Source organism: Salvelinus fontinalis, chromosome 2 (assembly GCF_029448725.1).
Source record: "Salvelinus fontinalis isolate EN_2023a chromosome 2, ASM2944872v1, whole genome shotgun sequence".
NCBI classification, from domain to species: domain Eukaryota; kingdom Metazoa; phylum Chordata; class Actinopteri; order Salmoniformes; family Salmonidae; genus Salvelinus; species Salvelinus fontinalis.
In genome coordinates, this window is record NC_074666.1 from 89,946,477 (window position 1) to 89,969,779 (window position 23,303).

Below are 23,303 nucleotides of genomic sequence, written 5' to 3' on the forward strand. Positions count from 1 at the left end.
CAGACTGTGGTGATATCTAGTCTATTTCATACTGTGGTGTTATCTAATTTTTTCATAATGTTGTAATATCTAGTCTTTTTCAGACTGTGGTGATATCTAGTCTCTATTTCATACCGTGATGATATCTAGTCTATTTCAGACTGTGGTGTTATCTAGTCTATTTCAGACTGTGGTGATATATAGTCTCTATTTCATTCCGTGATGATATCTAGTCTATTTCAGACTGTGGTGATATCTAGTCTGTTTCAGACTGTGGTGATATCTAGTCTCTATTTCATACTGTGGTGATATCTAGTCTATTTCAGACTGTGGTGATATCTGGTCTCTATTTCCAGATCACACAGGTCAAGAGTATGACAACAGAGACTTCGGGCATGTCCCAAATGTGATCCTATATAGTGCACTACTTTTAACAAGGGCCGCTATGGTTAGTGCCCTATAAATGGAATAGGGTGCCATTTGGGATGTACCCATAGATAGCAGGGTCATTCCATATGACCTTAAGGGGTAAGGGATATATTTGGAATGCTCTGGTGTTAAGGTCTTCATGTCATTGACTGACTGTAACAGATCAATGTTAATTGTGTTCTCAATAAGGCTAAGCTGTTAGCTTGACTTCTTAGTCCTACAAACCACACACACACACAAATACAAATAAATGGACGCACAGGTGCACACACACACACACACACACACACACACACACACACACACACACACACACACACACACACACACACACACACACACACACACACACACACACACACACACACACACACACACACACACTACTCTTCCTACCTTTCTCGCAGGCCTTTTCCGAACACAATGTGCTACAAATATGACGACATAAAACCGTTAGGGGTTAAACCTGACATTACCTACTGTTATATAACACTGTTAGGGGTTAAACCTGACATTACCTACTGTTATATACCACTGTTAGGGGGTAAACCTGACATTACCCACTGTTATATACCACTGTTAGGGGGTTTAAAGCTGACATTACCTGCTGTTATATAACACTGTTAGGGGGTAAACCTGACATTACCCACTGTTATTGTAACAGTCCTGACCTATTTATGTTAGTTTTTATGTGTTTATGGTCAGGGCATGTGTTTTGGGTGGGCAGTCTATGTTATCTGTTTCTATGTTGGTTTCGGTTTGCCTGGTATGGCTCTTGATTAGAGGCAGGTGGTTTGCATTTTCCTCTAATCAAGAGTCATATTTAGGTAGGGCATTCTCACTGTGTGTTTGTGGGTGATTGTCTCCTGTGATGTCTTCGTTGTGTTCGATGTATTCACTTTTGGAGCTGTTTGGCTGTTCGTATGTTTCGATGTCCGTTCCTGTTCGTGAGTTTACGTTTGTCCATGTAAGTTTATGTTCAGGTTGCGTGTACGTCGTTTTCTTATTTTGTAGTTTGTTAAAGTGTTTGTTTTCGTGTCATCAGTTTTCGTATTAATAAAGAAAGATGGCATATTTCCCTGACTCCGCATATTGGTCTGAAGATCCTTCTCTCCTCACCTCGTCCGAGGATGAGGAAAGCGACAGCCATTACAGAATCACCCACCAAAATACAGAGACCAAGCGGTATGGGAATGCTAAACGGAGCAACAAGGATTTTTGGACTTGGGAGGAGATCCTGTCTGGTAGAGGACCCTGGGCGCAAACTGGGGAATATCGCTGCTCTCGTGAGAAGAGTGAGGCAGTCACAGCCCAGGAGCGGTGGTTTAAGGAGGCAGCTAGGAGACGTGGATGGAAGCCGGAGAATCAAGCTCGAAACCGGAATTATGAGGGGACACGTCTTGCACTGAAGCCCGAAAAGCCCGTGAGTAACTCCCAAAAATTTCTTGGGGGGGGGGCTAAAGGGTAGTGGGCCAAGGGCAGGTAGGAGACCTGCGCCCACTTCCCAGGCTAACCGTGGAGAGCGGGAGTACGGGCAGACACCGTGTTACGCAGTAGAGCGCACGGTGTCTCCTGTACGTGTGCATAGCCCGGTGCGGGTTATTCCACCTCCCCGCACTGGTAGGGCTAGATTGGGCATTGAGCCAGGTGTCATGAGGCCGGCTCAACGCGTCTGGTCTCCAGTGCGTCTCCTCGGGCCGGCATACATGGCACCTGCCTTACGCATGGTTTCCCCGGTTCGCCTGCATAGCCCAGTGCGGGCTATTCCACCTCGCCGCACTGGCAGGGCGACCGGGAGCATTCGACCAGGTAAGGTTGGGCAGGCTCAATGCTCAAGAGAGCCAGTACGCCTGCACGGTCCGGTATTTCCGGCGCCACCTCCCCGCCCCAGCCTAGTACCTACAGTGCCTACACTACGCACTAGGCTACCAGTGCATTTCCAGAGCCCTGTTCCTCCTCCACGCACTCTCCCTATAGTGCGTGTATCCAGTTCGGTGCCTCCAGTTCCGGCCCCACGCACTAAGCCACCTGTGCGTCTCCTAAGTCCTGTACACACTGTCACTTCTCCCCGTACTAGTCCTGAGGTGCGTGCCCTCAGCCAGGTGCCACCAGTGCCGGTACCACGCACCAGGTATAGAGTACGCTTTGAGAGTTCAGTGTGCCCTGTCCCTGCTCCACGCACTAGTAGGAAGGTGCTTATCATTAGCCCGGTGCCTCCAGTTCCGGCACCACGCACCAGGTCTACAGTGCGCCGTATCCGGCCAGAGCCATCCGTCTCCCCAGCGCCATCTGAGCCATCCGTCTCCCCAGCGCCATCTGAGCCATCCGTCTCCCCAGCGCCATCTGAGCCATCCGTCTCCCCAGCGCCATCTGAGCCATCCGTCTGCCAGGAGCCTGCAAAGCCGCCCGTCTGCCATGAGCCTGCAAAGCCGCCCGTCTGCCATGAGCCTACAGAGCCATCCGCCAGACAGGAGCCGCTAGAGCCGTCAGCCAGACAGGAGCCGCTAGAGCCGCCCGCCAGACAGGATCTGCCAGAGCCGCCAACCAGACAGGATCTGCCAGAGCCGCCAACCAGACAGGATCTGCCAGAGCCGCCAACCAGACAGGATCTGCCAGAGCCGCCAACCAGACAGGATCTGCCAGAGCCGCCAGCGAGCCATGAGCAGCCAGAGCCGTCAGAGAGCCATGAGCAGCCAGAGCCGTCAGTGAGCCATGAGCAGCCAGAGCCGTCAGAGAGCCATGAGCGTCGAGAGCCGTCAGCCTGCCATGAGCGTCGAGAGCCGTCAGCCTGCCATGAGCGTCGAGAGCCGTCAGCCTGCCATGAGCGTCGAGAGCCGTCAGCCTGCCATGAGCGTCGAGAGCCGTCAGCCTGCCATGAGCGTCGAGAGCCGTCAGCCTGCCATGAGCGTCGAGAGCCGTCAGCCAGCCATGATAATCGAGAGTCGTCAGTCAGCCATGAGCTGCCCTTCAGCCTGAAAAGGCTGGATACCCAGAACTGCCCATCAGTCCAGAGCTGTCTCTCTGTCCGGAGCTGCCTTTCAGTCCGGAGTTGCCCCTCTATCCTAATCTCCCTCTCTATCTTCATCTATCTCTATAGTCTTATCTATCCCTCTATCTTGATTTATCTCTCTGTCCCGGTGTTATCTTTATTAAATATATTATTAAGAGAATTGTGTGGGGGAAAAAAGAGGGTGGACATTCTTTGTGGGAGGAAGTTAGGATGGATTATGGTGGGGTGGGAACCGCGCCCGGAGCCTGAGCCACCACCGTGGTCAACTGCCCACCCGGACCCTCCCCTGGACTTTGTGCTGGTGCGCCCGGCGTTCGCACCTTGGGGGGGGGGTACTGTAACAGTCCTGACCTATTTATGTTAGTTTTTATGTGTTTATGGTCAGGGCATGTGTTTTGGGTGGGCAGTCTATGTTATCTGTTTCTATGTTGGTTTCGGTTTGCCTGGTATGGCTCTTGATTAGAGGCAGGTGGTTTGCATTTTCCTCTAATCAAGAGTCATATTTAGGTAGGGCATTCTCACTGTGTGTTTGTGGGTGATTGTCTCCTGTGATGTCTTCGTTGTGTTCGATGTATTCACTTTTGGAGCTGTTTGGCTGTTCGTATGTTTCGATGTCCGTTCCTGTTCGTGAGTTTACGTTTGTCCATGTAAGTTTATGTTCAGGTTGCGTGTACGTCGTTTTCTTATTTTGTAGTTTGTTAAAGTGTTTGTTTTCGTGTCATCAGTTTTCGTATTAATAAAGAAAGATGGCATATTTCCCTGACTCCGCATATTGGTCTGAAGATCCTTCTCTCCTCACCTCGTCCGAGGATGAGGAAAGCGACAGCCATTACAGTTATATACCACTGTTAGGGGGTTTAAAGCTGACATTACCTGCTGTTATATAACACTGTTAGGGGGTAAACCTGACATTACCCACTGTTATATACCAATGTTAGGGGGTTTAAAGCTGACATTACCTGCTGTTATATAACACTGTTAGGGGGTAAACCTGACATTACCCACTGTTATATACCACTGTTAGGGGGTTTAAAGCTGACATTACCTGCTGTTATATAACACTGTTAGGGGGTAAACCTGACATTACCCACTGTTATATACCACTGTTAGGGGGTTTAAAGCTGACATTACCTGCTGTTATATAACACTGTTAGGGGGTAAACCTGACATTACCCACTGTTATATACCACTGTTAGGGGGTTTAAAGCTGACATTACCTGCTGTTATATAACACTGTTAGGGGGTAAACCTGACATTACCCACTGTTATATACCACTGTTAGGGGGTTTAAAGCTGACATTACCTACTGTTATATACCACTGTTAGGGGGTAAACCTGACATTACCCACTGTTATATACCACTGTTAGGGGTTAAACCTGACATTACCCACTGTTATATAACACTGTTAGGGGGTTTAAAGCTGACATTACCTGCTGTTATATACCACTGTTAGGGGGTTTAAACCTGACATTACCTACTGTTATATACCACTGTTAGGGGGTTTAAAGCTGACATTACCTACTGTTATATAACAATGTTAGGGGGTAAACCTGACATTACCTACTGTTATATACCACTGTTAGGGGGTTTAAACCTGACATTACCTACTGTTATATAACACTGTTAGGGGGTTTAAAGCTGACATTACCTGCTGTTATATACCACTGTTAGGGGGTTTAAAGCTGACATTACCTGCTGTTATATACCACTGTTAGGGGGTTTAAAGCTGACATTACCTACTGTTATATACCACTGTTAGGGGGTTTAAAGCTGACATTACCTGCTGTTATATAACACTGTTAGGGGGTTTAAAGCTGACATTACCTACTGTTATATTACACTGTTAGGGGGTTTAAAGCTGACATTACCTGCTGTTATATACCACTGTTAGGGGGTTTAAAGCTGACATTACCTGCTGTTATATACCACTGTTAGGGGGTTTAAAGCTGACATTACCTACTGTTATATACCACTGTTAGGGGGTTTAAAGCTGACATTACCTACTGTTATATACCACTGTTAGGGGGTTTAAAGCTGACATTACCTACTGTTATATACCACTGTTAGGGGGTTTAAAGCTGACATTACCTGCTGTTATATACCACTGTTAGGGGGTTTAAAGCTGACATTACCTGCTGTTATATTACACTGTTAGGGGGTTTAAAGCTGACATTACCTGCTGTTATATTACACTGTTAGGGGGTTTAAAGCTGACATTACCTACTGTTATATACCACTGTTAGGGGGTTTAAAGCTGACATTACCTGCTGTTATATTACACTGTTAGGGGGTTTAAAGCTGACATTACCTGCTGTTATATACCACTGTTAGGGGGTTTAAACCTGACATTACCTACTGTTATATACCACTGTTAGGGGGTTTAAAGCTGACATTACCTACTGTTATATACCACTGTTAGGGGTTAAACCTGACATTACCTACTGTTATATACCACTGTTAGGGGGTTTAAAGCTGACATTACCTGCTGTTATATACCACTGTTAGGGGGTTTAAAGCTGACATTACCTACTGTTATATACCACTGTTAGGGGGTTTAAAGCTGACATTACCTGCTGTTATATACCACTGTTAGGGGGTTTAAAGCTGACATTACCTACTGTTATATACCACTGTTAGGGGGTTTAAAGCTGACATTACCTACTGTTATATACCACTGTTAGGGGGTTTAAAGCTGACATTACCTGCTGTTATATACCACTGTTAGGGGGTTTAAAGCTGACATTACCTGCTGTTATATTACACTGTTAGGGGGTTTAAAGCTGACATTACCTGCTGTTATATTACACTGTTAGGGGGTTTAAAGCTGACATTACCTACTGTTATATACCACTGTTAGGGGGTTTAAAGCTGACATTACCTGCTGTTATATTACACTGTTAGGGGGTTTAAAGCTGACATTACCTGCTGTTATATACCACTGTTAGGGGGTTTAAACCTGACATTACCTACTGTTATATACCACTGTTAGGGGGTTTAAAGCTGACATTACCTACTGTTATATACCACTGTTAGGGGTTAAACCTGACATTACCTACTGTTATATACCACTGTTAGGGGGTTTAAAGCTGACATTACCTGCTGTTATATACCACTGTTAGGGGGTTTAAAGCTGACATTACCTACTGTTATATACCACTGTTAGGGGGTTTAAAGCTGACATTACCTGCTGTTATATACCACTGTTAGGGGGTTTAAAGCTGACATTACCTGCTGTTATATACCACTGTTAGGGGGTTTAAAGCTGACATTACCTGCTGTTATATACCACTGTTAGGGGGTTTAAAGCTGACATTACCTGCTGTTATATACCACTGTTAGGGGGTTTAAAGCTGACATTACCTACTGTTATATACCACTGTTAGGGGGTTTAAAGCTGACATTACCTACTGTTATATACCACTGTTAGGGGTTAAACCTGACATTACCTACTGTTATATACCACTGTTAGGGGGTTTAAAGCTGACATTACCTGCTGTTATATACCACTGTTAGGGGGTAAACCTGACATTACCTACTGTTATATACCACTGTTAGGGGGTTTAAAGCTGACATTACCTGCTGTTATATACCACTGTTAGGGGGTTTAAAGCTGACATTACCTGCTGTTATATTACACTGTTAGGGGGTTTAAAGCTGACATTACCTGCTGTTATATACCACTGTTAGGGGGTTTAAAGTTGACATTACCTGCTGTTATATACCACTGTTAGGGGGTTTAAAGCTGACATTACCTGCTGTTATATTACACTGTTATGGGGTTTAAAGCTGACATTACCTGCTGTTATATACCACTGTTAGGGGGTTTAAAGCTGACATTACCTGCTGTTATATACCACTGTTAGGGGGTTTAAAGCTGACATTACCTGCTGTTATATTACACTGTTAGGGGGTTTAAAGCTGACATTACCTGCTGTTATATACCACTGTTAGGGGTTAAACCTGACATTACCTACTGTTATATACCACTGTTAGGGGGTTTAAAGCTGACATTACCTGCTGTTATATACCACTGTTAGGGGGTTTAAAGCTGACATTACCTGCTGTTATATACCACTGTTAGGGGGTTTAAAGCTGACATTACCTGCTGTTATATACCACTGTTAGGGGGTTTAAAGCTGACATTACCTGCTGTTATATTACACTGTTAGGGGGTTTAAAGCTGACATTACCTGCTGTTATATAACACTGTTAGGGGTTAAACCTGACATTACCTACTGTTATATACCACTGTTAGGGGGTTTAAAGCTGACATTACCTGCTGTTATATACCACTGTTAGGGGGTTTAAAGCTGACATTACCTGCTGTTATATACCACTGTTAGGGGGTTTAAAGCTGACATTACCTGCTGTTATATTACACTGTTAGGGGGTTTAAAGCTGACATTACCTGCTGTTATATTACACTGTTAGGGGGTTTAAAGCTGACATTACCTGCTGTTATATTACACTGTTAGGGGGTTTAAAGCTGACATTACCTGCTGTTATATACCACTGTTAGGGGGTTTAAAGCTGACATTACCTGCTGTTATATTACACTGTTTGGGGGTTTAAAGCTGACATTACCTGCTGTTATATACCACTGTTAGGGGGTTTAAAGCTGACATTACCTGCTGTTATATACCACTGTTAGGGGGTTTAAAGCTGACATTACCTGCTGTTATATACCACTGTTAGGGGGTTTAAAGCTGACATTACCTGCTGTTATATTACACTGTTAGGGGGTTTAAAGCTGACATTACCTGCTGTTATATTACACTGTTAGGGGGTTTAAAGCTGACATTACCTGCTGTTATATTACACTGTTAGGGGGTTTAAAGCTGACATTACCTGCTGTTATATTACACTGTTAGGGGGTTTAAAGCTGACATTACCTGCTGTTATATTACACTGTTAGGGGGTTTAAAGCTGACATTACCTGCTGTTATATACCACTGTTAGGGGGTTTAAAGCTGACATTACCTGCTGTTATATTACACTGTTAGGGGGTTTAAAGCTGACATTACCTGCTGTTATATACCACTGTTAGGGGGTTTAAAGCTGACATTACCTGCTGTTATATACCACTGTTAGGGGGTTTAAAGCTGACATTACCTGCTGTTATATACCACTGTTAGGGGGTTTAAAGCTGACATTACCTGCTGTTATATACCACTGTTAGGGGGTTTAAAGCTGACATTACCTGCTGTTATATACCACTGTTAGGGGGTTTAAAGCTGACATTACCTGCTGTTATATTACACTGTTAGGGGGTTTAAAGCTGACATTACCTGCTGTTATATACCACTGTTAGGGGGTTTAAAGCTGACATTACCTGCTGTTATATTACACTGTTAGAGGGTTTAAAGCTGACATTACCTGCTGTTATATACCACTGTTAGGGGGTTTAAAGCTGACATTACATGCTGTTATATACCACTGTTAGGGGGTTTAAAGCTGACATTACCTGCTGTTATATACCACTGTTAGGGGGTTTAAAGCTGACATTACCTGCTGTTATATTACACTGTTAGGGGGTTTAAAGCTGACATTACCTACTGTTATATACCACTGTTAGGGTTTAAAGCTGACATTACCTACTGTTATATACCACTGTTAGGGGGTTTAAAGCTGACATTACCTACTGTTATATTACACTGTTAGGGGGTTTAAAGCTGACATTACCTGCTGTTATATACCACTGTTAGGGGGTTTAAACCTGACATTACCTACTGTTATATACCACTGTTAGGGTTTAAAGCTGACATTACCTACTGTTATATACCACTGTTAGGGGGTTTAAAGCTGACATTACCTGCTGTTATATACCACTGTTAGGGGGTTTAAAGCTGACATTACCTGCTGTTATATACCACTGTTAGGGGGTTTAAAGCTGACATTACCTGCTGTTATATACCACTGTTAGGGGGTTTAAAGCTGACATTACCTGCTGTTATATTACACTGTTAGGGGGTTTAAAGCTGACATTACCTACTGTTATATACCACTGTTAGGGTTTAAAGCTGACATTACCTACTGTTATATACCACTGTTAGGGGGTTTAAAGCTGACATTACCTACTGTTATATTACACTGTTAGGGGGTTTAAAGCTGACATTACCTGCTGTTATATACCACTGTTAGGGGGTTTAAACCTGACATTACCTACTGTTATATACCACTGTTAGGGTTTAAAGCTGACATTACCTACTGTTATATACCACTGTTAGGGGGTTTAAAGCTGACATTACCTACTGTTATATACCACTGTTAGGGGGTTTAAAGCTGACATTACCTGCTGTTATATACCACTGTTAGGGGGTTTAAAGCTGACATTACCTGCTGTTATATCAAACAATACATTTGAAAAAAGACCGTATTTCTGCCGCAGGTACAGCCGATTAGCGCCAGCTAACGCTACTTAGCAAACAATATACTGGAGCCTGCGACATACAGGACCATGGAGAGTGAAGGTGTAACTCTACTCTACCTGGCTGCATGACTCAGCACCAGACAGCTCTCACTGAGCTCAGTGTAGAGAGGGAGACAGAGAGGCAGCTCTCACTGAGCTCAGTGTAGAGAGGGAGACAGAGAGACAGCTCTCACTGAGCTCACAGTAGAGATGGAGACAGAGAGACAGCTCTCTCTGAGCTCACAGTAGAGATGGAGACAGAGAGACAGCTCTCACTGAGCTCACAGTAGAGAGGGAGACAGAGAGACAGCTCTCACTGAGCTCTGTGTAGAGAGGGAGACAGAGAGACAGCTCTCACTGAGCTCACAGTAGAGATGGAGACAGAGAGACAGCTCTCTCTGAGCTCACAGTAGAGATGGAGACAGCGAGACAGCTCTCACTGAGCTCACAGTAGAGAGGGAGACAGAGACAGCTCTCACTGATCTAACAGTAGAGAGGGAGACAGAGAGACAGCTCTCACTGAGCTCACAGTAGAGAGGGAGACAGAGAGACAACTAGAGAGTGACAGAGAGAGAGATAGAGAGAGAGACGAGAGAGAGATTGTAGCTCTGGTCTGTGTCCCAAACCCTATTCCTTATATGTGACCCGATTCAGGAAACTAGGAGTATGTCGAACGGCACGACTTCACAGGAGAGCCATTTGAAAGTAAGTATAGAAGGCAGAAATGCCTTCCGTAGTGCACTACTTTCAGGACCTGGGGTCCTGGTACAATGTAGTGCACTACTTTCAGTCCCTGGGGTCCTGGTACAATGTAGTGCACTACTTTCAGGCCCTGGGGTCCTGGTATAATGTAGTGCACTATAAGACAAACAGAGATCCATTTGGAATGCAGCCATGGAGGGACTGTCCTTCAGCCCTTCCTGCTGACAGGGGAAACAAGAGGTGACACTAGTGTGACAGTCATGGAGAACAACACACACACACACACACACACACACACACACACACACACACACACACACACACACACACACACACACACACACACACACACACACACACACACACACACACACACACACACACACACACACACACACACAGAGAGAGCTATGAAGTCATCACCGTCTCTCTCAATGATGTGGGTGAGGTGAGCATGGCATGGTGAAGGTATGACGTCATCACCGTCTCTCTCTGTGATGTGGGTGAGGTGAGCATGGCATGGTGAAGGTATGACGTCATCACCGTCTCTCTCAGTGATGTGGGTGAGGTGAGCATGGCATGGTGAAGGTATGACGTCATCACCGTCTCTCTCTGTGATGTGGGTGAGGTGAACATGGCTTGGTGAAGGTATGACGTCATCACCGTCTCTCTCTGTGATGTGGGTGAGGTGAACATGGCTTGGGGAAGGTATGACGTCATCACCGTCTCTCTCAGTGATGTGGGTGAGGTGAACATGGTTTGGTGAAGGTATGACAGACAGACAGCACGGCACGCTGGCACTAATCCACCCACTACTGTGATTCCTGATTCCTCTGTGTATGCGTGTGGCCATGGGCTTGCACGTGTGTGTGTGTGTGTGTGTGTGTGTGTGTGTGTGTGTGTGTGTGTGTGTGTGTGTGTGTGTGTGTGTGTGTGTGTGTGTGTGTGTGTGTGTGTGTGTGTGTGTGTGTGTGTGTGTGTGTGTGTTTGTGTATGTGTATGTGTATGTGTCAGCTCAGAGCCCATACAGTATTTAACACATCAGCAGAGTGTGGTTTATTTCCTGTTATTGCAGCTGTGCTCTGACACCTGCTGGGGGGTGAAGGCGGCGTGCCTGCATCTCACACCATCCCAGGAGGAGAAGGGGTACAGAAGGATGGAGAGAGAGGAGGAGGAAAGGAGGACAGGAGGAGGATAGAGAGGGTGGGTCTCGGGCCGTATGTTTGACACCCTGATATTTACGGAGTGAAACTGGATGGTACTAACCGTCTGAACTTCTAGACTTCTCCCTGTCAGTTAACATCTTAGCGCTAGGGGTCAAAAAAATTTATTTTCATAAAATAACGTTCCCAAGGTAAACAGACATTTTCTCTGGCCCAGATCGTAGAATATGCATATAATTTACAGATTAGGATAGAAAACACTCCAAAGTTGTCTGTGAGTATAACAATATTTATTATTCTGCAGGCGAAAACCTGAGAAAATCTAACCTGGAAGTGATATTTTTAAAAAATCTGTGTTTCCTGGACCGTCTATCTTCCATTTAAAGGGGTATCAACCAGATTCCTTTTCCAATGGCTTCCTCAGGCTGTGACCAGGCTTTAGACATAGTTTCAGGCTTTTATTTTGAAAAATGAGCAACATTTTTCAAAAGTAGTCAGGTGTCCTCTGAATAGTTCCTGCGCGCGAGAGAGGAGCTCCCCATTTTCCTTTTCTCTCTTAACACTATCACCGTTTCCCTTTACTGTGGCAATTGTGCTCGAATCAATGCAATATTAGCCACTTTCAATGCAACATACTGAAGCAAATGGAACTACGCAAGAGATGTTGTTGTGGGCTGAACGCATAGGAGTAGGATTCCAGACTGCAATAGAATCCTACGACTCAGTTGGTACTCTACACAGACCTGTGCGGCATAGCCAATCAGAGTTGCTCTAGGCAACTAATAGAGCATTGCCATATATGGATCTGTGTCATCTACTTTGAACTGGACTGTGTTTACAGCTGTGGTCGTGAGTAGATGCGCTTGTTTTGAGATCAAAGCGAGAGCTGCATGTAGCCACTTAAGCACATTGTGTTCATCTCCTTCACTAGTTAGTGAGTTATAAAGCTCACCCTCTCCACAGCAATAACAGTCCTTCCTAAGAGTTTATAAAGCTCACCCTCTCCACAGTAATACAAGTCCTTCCTAAGAGTTTATAAAGCTCACCCTCTCCACAGTAATACAAGTCCTTCCTAAGAGTTTATAAAGCTCACCCTCTCCACAGTAATACAAGTCCTTCCTAAGAGTTTATAAAGCTCACCCTCTCCACAGTAATACAAGTCCTTCCTAAGGGTTTATAAAGCTCACCCTCTCCACAGTAATACAAGTCCTTCCTAAGAGTTTATAAAGCTCACCCTCTCCACAGTAATACAAGTCCTTCCTAAGAGTTTATAAAGCTCACCCTCTCCACAGTAATACAAGTCCTTCCTAAGGGTTTATAAAGCTCACCCTCTCCACAGCAATACAAGTCCTTCCTAAGAGTTTATAAAGCTCACCCTCTCCACAGTAATACAAGTCCTTCCTAAGGGTTTATAAAGCTCACCCTCTCCACAGTAATACAAGTCCTTCCTAAGAGTTTATAAAGCTCACCCTCTCCACAGTAATACAAGTCCTTCCTAAGGGTTTATTAAGCTCACCCTCTCCACAGTAATACAAGTCCTTCCTAAGAGTTTATAAAGCTCACCCTCTCCACAGTAATACAAGTCCTTCCTAAGAGTTTATAAAGCTCACCCTCTCCACAGTAATACAAGTCCTTCCTAAGGGTTTATAAAGCTCACCCTCTCCACAGTAATACAAGTCCTTCCTAAGGGTTTATAAAGCTCACCCTCTCCACAGTAATACAAGTCCTTCCTAAGAGTTTATAAAGCTCACCCTCTCCACAGTAATACAAGTCCTTCCTAAGGGTTTATAAAGCTCACCCTCTCCACAGTAATACAAGTCCTTCCTAAGAGTTTATAAAGCTCACCCTCTCCACAGTAATACAAGTCCTTCCTAAGAGTTTATAAAGCTCACCCTCTCCACAGTAATACAAGTCCTTCCTAAGAGTTTATAAAGCTCACCCTCTCCACAGTAATACAAGTCCTTCCTAAGAGTTTATAAAGCTCACCCTCTCCACAGTAATACAAGTCCTTCCTAAGGGTTTATAAAGCTCACCCTCTCCACAGTAATACAAGTCCTTCCTAAGAGTTTATAAAGCTCACCCTCTCCACAGTAATACAAGTCCTTCCTAAGAGTTTATAAAGCTCACCCTCTCCACAGTAATACAAGTCCTTCCTAAGGGTTTATAAAGCTCACCCTCTCCACAGTAATACAAGTCCTTCCTAAGAGTTTATAAAGCTCACCCTCTCCACAGTAATACAAGTCCTTCCTAAGGGTTTATAAAGCTCACCCTCTCCATAGCAATACAAGTCCTTCCTAAGGTTTTATAAAGCTCACCCTCTCCACAGTAATACAAGTCCTTCCTAAGAGTTTATAAAGCTCACCCTCTCCACAGCAATACAAGTCCTTCCTAAGGGTTTATAATGCTCACCCTCTCCACAGCAATAAAACGCCAATGGACCAATTTGATTAGAGGGAAAGCCCAGAGCGATCCTCAGTGAACCACCGTGAACAAGTACGTGTCCCAAATGCACCCTATTCCCTACAAACTGCACTACATGCTCTAGTGAAAACTAGTGCACTATATAGGGAATAGGGTGCCATTTGGAATCCAGCCCAAGTATTTTCACCCATGATTTCCCAGGCAAGATCGAGACGGGAGTGCCTTTTCACCTCAAATTACACAATCACATTACTGTGGTGGGGTTACATAATAATGTCCAGCACTAGGACACAACCAGAGTCCCAGGCCAGGCTGAGGACAGAACCAAAGTCCCAGGCCAGGCTGAGGACAGAACCAGAGTCCCAGGCCAGGCCAGGCTGAGGACAGAACCAGAGTCCCAGGCCAGCCTGAGGACACAACCAGAGTCCCAGGCCAGGCTGAGGACACAACCAGAGTCCCAGGCCAGGCTGAGGACACAACCAGAGTTCCAGGCCAGGCTGAGGCCAGAACCAGAGCCAGGCCAGGCTGAGGACACAACCAGAGTCCCAGGCCAGGCTGAGGACACAACCAGAGTTCCAGGCCAGGCTGAGGCCAGAACCAGAGTCAGGCCAGGCTGAGGACACAACCAGAGTTCCAGGCCAGGCTGAGACAGAACCAGAGTCAGGCCAGGCTGAGACAGAACCAGAGCCAGGCCAGGCTGAGGTTAGAACCAGAGTCAGGCCAGGCTGAGGTTAGAACCAGAGTCAGGCCAGGCTGAGGTTAGAACCAGAGTCAGGCCAGCCACCGAACAGCATGAAGGACAGCAGACCTGGGTTCAAATTAGGGCTGTCCCCGAAAAGAAAAATGTTGGTCGACCAAGATTGGTCGAAATCGATTGATCTACATTTTTAAACGTGTATTTTTCCAAAACAAACAATCAAATCAACTACATTCACTGAGCTTGTCTGATGGTTTAAGCACACCGTTTGATTACATAATTAAGACACACAAATGACTAGAGGAATTCCAACCGCCATTGATTTGATTGTCCCGGGCCTGACTCAGACTGACAAGCACCCATTGTCTCTCTGTCCTCCCTGCTGCAGCGACCACCACAGAACATCAACAGTGTTAATCACACTGTCCATGTTGCTGAAGCTGAAACATAATCATAGCCATTTCTGACTGAAAAGTTCTCTTACCGAAATCCCTCATTCCCTATTCCCTCAACCCTTGCTCTCTCTATTATGACAATAGGGCATGACTTATTGCATATCATAATCACGTCAATAAATTGGTTATAAACTCAGATAACCGTAACAGCAAAACGGATGCAGAGGACGTGACAAACCCAAAACAGGGGAATGTTTACTGGTTGTTCAGGAGGGAAAGGGGAAGTCAGATCTGTGGAATATATTTGATTTAGATGTGTAAACTACTGGAGATCCAGCTAAAGGAAGGGTAAAGGAACAAGCGCTGGGTGAGTATTTTAAGTGCCAAACAGGTGCTGTTAGATTACAATAAACCATTTCTGACCAATATAACCATATACCATTTCAGTAGAACATGTCTTAGTGTGATGGACTGTGCCATCCCCACGGCCTAAACAATGGATTAGTCCACTTAGACATGCGCAAATCAGAAAGGTGTCATGTACATCATGATAAATATGGAGGTTACTCTACCTCCCAAATATCACTATTGACCGGTACAGCGTGGGGTACTGAAACCCCATATCACTAGTGACAGGTACAGAATGGGGTACAGAAACCCCATATCACTAGTGACAGGTACAGCATGGGGTACTGAAACCCCCATATCACTAGTGACAGGTACAGCGTGGGGTACTGAAACCCCCATATCACTAGTGACAGGTACAGCATGGGGTACTGAAACCCTCAAATCACTAGTGACAGGTACAGCATGGGGTACTGAAACCCCCATATCACTAGTGACAGGTACAGCGTGGGGTACTGAAACCCCCATATAGCTAATGACAGGTACAGCGTGGGGTACAGAAACCCCCATATCACTAGTGACAGGTACAGCGTGGGGTACAGAAACCCCCATATCACTAGTGACAGGTACAGTGTGGGGTACTGAAACCCCCATATCACTAGTGACAGGTACAGCATGGGGTACTGAAACCCCCATATCACTAGTGACAGGTACAGCGTGGGGTACTGAAACCCCCATATAGCTAATGACAGGTACAGCGTGGGGTACAGAAACCCCCATATCACTAGTGACAGGTACAGCGTGGGGTACTGAAACCCCCATATCACTAGTGACAGGTACAGTGTGGGGTACTGAAACCCCCATATCACTAGTGACAGGTACAGCGTGGGGTACTGAAACCCTCAAATCACTAGTGACAGGTACAGCATGGGGTACTGAAACCCCCATATCACTAGTGACAGGTACAGCGTGGGGTACTGAAACCCCCATATAGCTAATGACAGGCACAGCGTGGGGTACAGAAACCCCCATATCACTAGTGACAGGTACAGCGTGGGGTACAGATACCCCCATATCACTAGTGACAGATACAGCATGGGGTACTGAAACCCTCAAATCACTAGTGACAGGTACAGCATGGGGTACAGAAACCCCCATATCACTAGTGACAGGTACAGCATGGGGTACTGAAACCCCCATATCACTAGTGACAGGTACAGCATGGGGTACTGAAACCCCATATCACTAGTGACAGGTACAGCGTGGGGTACTGAACCCCCATATCACTAGTGACAGGTACAGCATGGGGTACAGAAACCCCTTATCACTAGTGACAGGTACAGCATGGGGTACTGAAACCCCATATCACTAGTGACAGGTACAGCATGGGGTACTGAAACACCCATATCACTAGTGAAAGGTACAGTGTGGGGTACTGAAACCCCATATCACTAGTGACAGGTACAGCATGGGGTACTGAAACCCCATATCACTAGTGACACGGTACAGCGTGGGGTACAGAAACCCCCATATCACTAGTGACATGTACAGAGTGGGGTACTGAAACCCCCATATCACTAGTGACATGTACAGCGTGGGGTACTGAAACCCCCATATCACTAGTGAAAGGTACAGTGTGGGGTACTGAAACCCCATATCACTAGTGACAGGTACAGCATGGGGTACTGAAACCCCCATATCACTAGTGACATGTACAGCATGGGGTACTGAAACCCCCATATCACTAGTGAAAGGTACAGTGTGGGGTACTGAAACCCCATATCACTAGTGACAGGTACAGCATGGGGTACTGAAACCCCATATCACTAGTGACAGGTACAGCATGGGGTACTGAAACACCCATATCACTAGTGAAAGGTACAGTGTGGGGTACTGAAACCCCATATCACTAGTGACAGGTACAGCATGGGGTACTGAAACCCCATATCACTAGTGACAGGTACAGCGTGGGGTACAGAAACCCCCATATCACTAGTGACATGTACAGCGTGGGGTACTGAAACCCCCATATCACTAGTGACATGTACAGCGTGGGGTACTGAAACCCCCATATCACTAGTGAAAGGTACAGTGTGGGGTACTGAAACCCCATATCACTAGTGACAGGTACAGAGTAGGGTACAGAAACCCCATATCACTAGTGGCAGGTACAGCATGGGGTACTGAAACCCCCATATCACTAGTGACATGTACAGCATGGGGTACTGAAACCCCCATATCAATAGTGACAGGTACAGCGTGGGGTACTGAAACCCCCATATCACTAGTGACAGGTACAGCGTGGGGTACTGAAACCCCCATATCACTAGTGACAGGTACAGCGTGGGGTACAGTAACCCCATATCACTAGTGAAAGGTACAGTGTGGGGTACTGAAACCCCATATCACTAGTGACAGGTACAGCATGGGGTACTGAAACCCCATATCACTAGTGACAGGTACAGCATGGGGTACAGAAACTCCATATCACTAGTGAAAGGTACAGCGTGGGGTACTGAAACCCCATATCACTAGTGACAGGTACAGCATGGGGTACTGAAACCCCCATATCACTAGTGACAGGTACAGCGTGGGGTACTGAAACCCCCATATCACTAGTGACAGGTACAGCGTGGGGTACAGAAACCCCATATCACTAGTGACAGGTACAGAGTAGGGTACTGAAACCCCATATCACTAGTGACATGTACAGAGTGGGGTACCGAAACCCCCATATCACTAGTGACAGGTACAGCGTGTGGTACAGAACCCCCCATATCACTAGTGACAGGTACAGCATAAGGTACAGAAACCCCCATATCACTAGTGACAGGTACAGCGTGGGGTACTGAAACCCCCATATCACTAGTGACAGGTACAGCGTGGGGTACAGAAACCCCATATCACTAGTGACAGGTACAGCGTGGGGTACTGAAACCCCCATATCACTAGTGACAGGTACAGCGTGGGGTACAGAAACCCCATATCACTAGTGACAGGTACAGCGTGGGGTACTGAAACCCCCATATCACTAGTGACAGGTACAGCGTGGGGTACTGAAACCCCCATATCACTAGTGACAGGTACAGAGTGGGGTACAGAAACCCCCATATCACTAGTGACAGGTTCAGAGTGGGGTACTGAAACCCCATATCACTAGTGACAGGTACAGCGTGGGGTACTGAAACCCCCATATCATTAATGACAGGTCTGGGAAAATGAAGGAAAAAAAAGTGAGATCCTGTATGCAGCGACCAGAGTGGGCTGTAGGAGGCTGGTCCTCAGGGCTCATTTATATGCTGAGCACACACAGCCTAGTGCAGGGACAGTCAATGCTGTTTAAACACGTACACACACACACACACACACACACACACACACACACACACACACACACACACACACACACACACACACACACACACACACACACACACACACACACACACACACACACACACACACACACAAACCTCAATCCTGTTTACTCTACCTCCCATTCATTTATTCTGCTCTAATTCAACTCTTCACTGAGGCTGTCTGCACACACTCCCCTTCCTTAAATGTGGAACACATTTCAGTTGAATGCACTCAGTTGTACAACTGACTAGGTATCCCAATTTCCCTTCCTCAATCCTCTCCCCCTCTACTCTCTCTCCTCCCTCCCTCCCTCCCTCCCTCCCTCCCTCCCTCCCTCCCTCCCTCCCTCCCTCCCTCCCTCCCTCCCTCCCTCCCTCCCTCTACTGTCTCTCTCCTCACACACCTCCCTCCCTCACACCTCTCTTCCTCCCCTCTCTTCCCCTCCCCCAACACAGCAGCACCTGAGTGCTCCTGCCCATCATGCTGGCTCTAGTAGCCAGAGTCCATGTTGGCTCTGCCCTGTCCAGTTGCCCTGAGCTCTGGGTAGACACTGCAGACAGGCAGACTACTGTACTTTCAACAACAAGCCATAGAGCCAGAGTCAGGGAGGGAGGTCTCCAGTGAACTGAAGTAGGTTTGAGCTGGGCTAAGCTGGGCTGACACACAAGCATACACACGCAAACGCACACAAACACACACCTGCAGGGGTCTGCATGCTAGGTTGGCTTTGAGCTGCCTTTCTCCACTGCGGATCAGGCTGAGAGAGGCAGGCAATAGCGTTGTAGTGAAACACACTCACACACCAGCACACACACACACACACACACACACACACACACACACACACACACACACACACACACACACACACACACACACACACACACACACACACACACACACACACACACACACACACTGCCCTTCATCCCAGCTTCCTCAGCGTTCCTCTAAAATAACAACATGCCACCCTCCCCTCGGGTTGCCATGGAAACTGCTCCAAGAGGCAAAAAAAAGGGGTGCTGCTGGAGGTCTTATAGAAAGGGAGAAGAAGACTGCCAAAATAGCAACACACACAGACCTACACACACACAACCAGGCTATAAAGGCTGCCAACAGCACACTGGCTACTGTATATTGATTTAGCTGCTGTTGTTGACAGATCCACATCCATATCCTTCACATGGAGCTGAAGGACCAGTAGCAGAGTTTAAACACACAATGCTTCAACATATAGGAGGGACCTGATGATGATGGTGATGAAGAAGAATATTATGTTTCAAATTCAATACTGACACAGACATTAGATGAAACACACATGACACAACACACACATTAAATGTCCGTTTGAGATCGACACGTACCTGAGTCAAAATGGGAACTGAAGGCAAAAGTGGGATTAAAGAACGCTGAAGACATAACCGTCACGGAGAGAGCCACGGACATCCTCTCCTCTTCTTCAGGCTTGAGACGGCAGCAGACAGGGTTTACCAAAATACAACATGGAAATAGATCAGATGTTGACTAAAGCACATTTAGCCGAGGGATTGTATGCTAGTCAAACTAAACGCTGCATTTTAGGCTATTTCTAATTGACACCTTTGAGACGCAGTGCGCGCATCCTTCACATCGGATCAATAAACATATGTTGACAAACATTCCCGTCGGTATTTGTTTTTGAATTTGATACCGCAGGCATTCACTTGACTGACGGATGATTAAAAACGATAGATTGGCATCTCCCGTCCCACGCTTTTCTTCTCCGTCATCCAACCAGTTTGATGATGATGAGCCAGAAAATTGAACACCGCTGCTTTATCGCGCTGCTTTATCGACGTGATTCCGTTATTTAGGCTACATCGTTTTCGGTTTTGTCTCTGACTGTACAAATACCTTGGCATTCGTCCAGTGGCAATCTTACTCTCCAATTCAAGTTATGCTCTTCCTCTGTCTTTAGAGTAGATCAATGCAACATGATGGAATAGGCTGCACAGAGTTATCCAGAATCCTCGCTATATTCCCTAGGAGATATTCAATACTCATTGCACTATCGGAGCGTCACTTTAGCTGGCGACAGGGGAAGCGCCATCTTGCTTAAGGTGTCCTGTCCTAGTTGATCCTAACTGGAATCTCGCTGACTCGTTTGGGAATATGGCATCTGCACCGTGGTGAAGGGAAAGATGAGGAGGCGAGAAAAGAGGGGGTAGGGAGGTCTGTGTCTCAGAATAGTAATACAACACGTGAACAGGTGGTGAATTGGAATAAGAACGTTATTTCAACCAGTGCAGGACATGTGTATGTCTGTGTGCGTGATTTAGCTTGCCTGGTACTATGGGATCAATTAATGCAATAGTCCCAAAAGTGCAAACACGACAATGCTCAGTGCAAATCAAGGGCACCTCCATATGCCTTTGACATATGACCATGGTCTGGTCTAATCTCTGGTGGACAAAGTAGGTAACAAAGTAGATAAGATGAGTGTATTCCACACATTCATAGGCTTGCAGATGTAATCACAGGTTACAGTGAAATTCTTATCCTCTGAGACTGTATGGTACATAGACTGTATGGTACATAGACGGTATTGTATGTAGACTGTATGGTACAAAAACTGGATGGTACATAGACGGTATTGTATGTAGACTGTATGGTACATAAACTGTATGGTACGTAGACTGTATTGTATGTAGACTATATGGTACGTAGACTGTATTGTATGTAGACTGTATGGTACGTAGACTGTATTGTATGTAGACTGTATGGTACGTAGACTGTATTGTATGTAGACTGTATGGTACATAAACTGTATGGTACATAGACGGTATTGTATGTAGACTGTATGGTACATAAACTGTATGGTACGTAGACTGTATGGTACATAAACTGTATGGTAACATAGACGGTATGGTACATAGACTGTATGGTACATGGACTGTATGGTAACATAGACTGTATGGTACATAGACTGTATGGCACATAGACTGTATGGTAACATAGACTGTATGGTATGTAGACTGTATGGTAACATAGACTGTATGGTACATATACTGTATGGTACATGGACTGTATGGTAACATAGACTGTATGGTACGTAGACTGTATGGTAACATAGACTGTATGGTACATGGACTGTATGGTAACATAGACTGTATGGCACATAGACTGTATGGTAACATAGACTGTATGGTACATAGACTGTATGGTACATAAACTGTATGCTAACATAGACTGTATGGTACGTAGACTGTATGGTACATGGACTGTATGGTAACATAGACTGTATGGCAGATAGACTGTATGGTAACATAGACTGTATGGTACATGGACGGTATGGTAACATAGACTGTATGGCACATAGACTGTATGGTAACATAGACTGTATGGTACGTAGACTGTATGGTACATAAACTGTATGGTAACATAGACTGTATGGTACGTAGACTATATGGTACATGGACTGTATGGTACATAGACTGTATGGTGACAGTCTATGTACCATACAGGTTCCTCCCTCTGAGCCTGGTTCCTCTCTAGGTTCCTCCCTCTGAGCCTGGTTCCTCTCTAGGTTCCTCCTTCTGAGCCTGGCTCCTCTCTAGGTTCCTCCCTCTGAGCCTGCTTCCTCTCTAGGTTCCTCTCTAGGTTCCTTCCTCTGAGCCTGCTTCCTCTCTAGGTTCCTCCCTCTGAGCCTGGTTCCTCTCTAGGTTCCTCTCTAGATTCCTTCCTCTGAGCTTGCTTCCTCTCTAGGTTCCTCTCTAGGTTCCTTCCTCTGAGCCTGCTTCCTCTCTAGGTTCCTTCCTCTGAGCCTGCTTCCTCCCTAGGTTCCTCCCTCTGAGCTTGCTTCCTCTCTAGGTTCCTTCCTCTGAGCTTGCTTCCTCTCTAGGTTCCTCTCTAGGTTCCTTTCTCTGAGCCTGCTTCCTCTCTAGGTTCCTTTCTAGGTTCCTTCCTCTGAGCCTGCTTCCTCTCTAGGTTCCTTCCTCTGAGCCTGCTTTCTCTCTAGGTTCCTTCCTCTGAGCCTGCTTCCTCTCTAGGTTCCTTCCTCTGAGCCTGCTTCCTCTCTAGGTTCCTTCCTCTGAGCCTGCTTCCTCTCTAGATTCCTCCCTCTGAGCCTGCTTCCTCTCTAGGTTCCTCCCTCTGAGCCTGCTTCCTCTCTAGGTTCCTCTCTAGGTTCCTTCCTTTGAGCTTGCTTCCTCTCTAGGTTCCTTCCTCTGAGCCTGCTTCCTCTATAGGTTCCTCCCTCTGAGCCTGCTTCCTCTCTAGGTCCCTCTCTAGGTTCCTCCCTCTGAGCCTGCTTCCTTTCTAGGTTCCTCTCTAGGTTCGTTCCCAAGTTCCTTCCTTCTGGAGAGGTTTTCCTGCCCAATGTGCGTCTGCTTGTTCTATGGGTTTTCACAAAGT

At 46.0% G+C, this 23,303-nt stretch overlaps 2 protein-coding genes across 2 annotated transcripts in view; one reads left to right on the top strand and one right to left on the bottom strand.

The window, feature by feature from the left end:
• The window catches only part of aatka (apoptosis-associated tyrosine kinase a), an 82,986-nt gene extending 62,626 nt beyond the window's left edge, over nucleotides 1–20,360 (bottom strand). Inside the window, exon 1 of the mRNA XM_055894276.1 lies at nucleotides 20,276–20,360. Coding sequence (XP_055750251.1) covers nucleotides 20,276–20,357 — 82 coding nt within the window. The 5' untranslated portion in view covers nucleotides 20,358–20,360. The remainder of the gene's footprint in view (nucleotides 1–20,275) is intronic.
• A 697-nt stretch (nucleotides 20,361–21,057) lies between these two features.
• Nucleotides 21,058–23,303, top strand: part of LOC129831349 (immunoglobulin kappa light chain-like) — a 184,725-nt gene continuing 182,479 nt past the window's right edge. The window contains exon 1 of the mRNA XM_055894686.1: nucleotides 21,058–21,122. The gene's annotated coding sequence lies outside the window, so the exon portion shown is untranslated. The remainder of the gene's footprint in view (nucleotides 21,123–23,303) is intronic.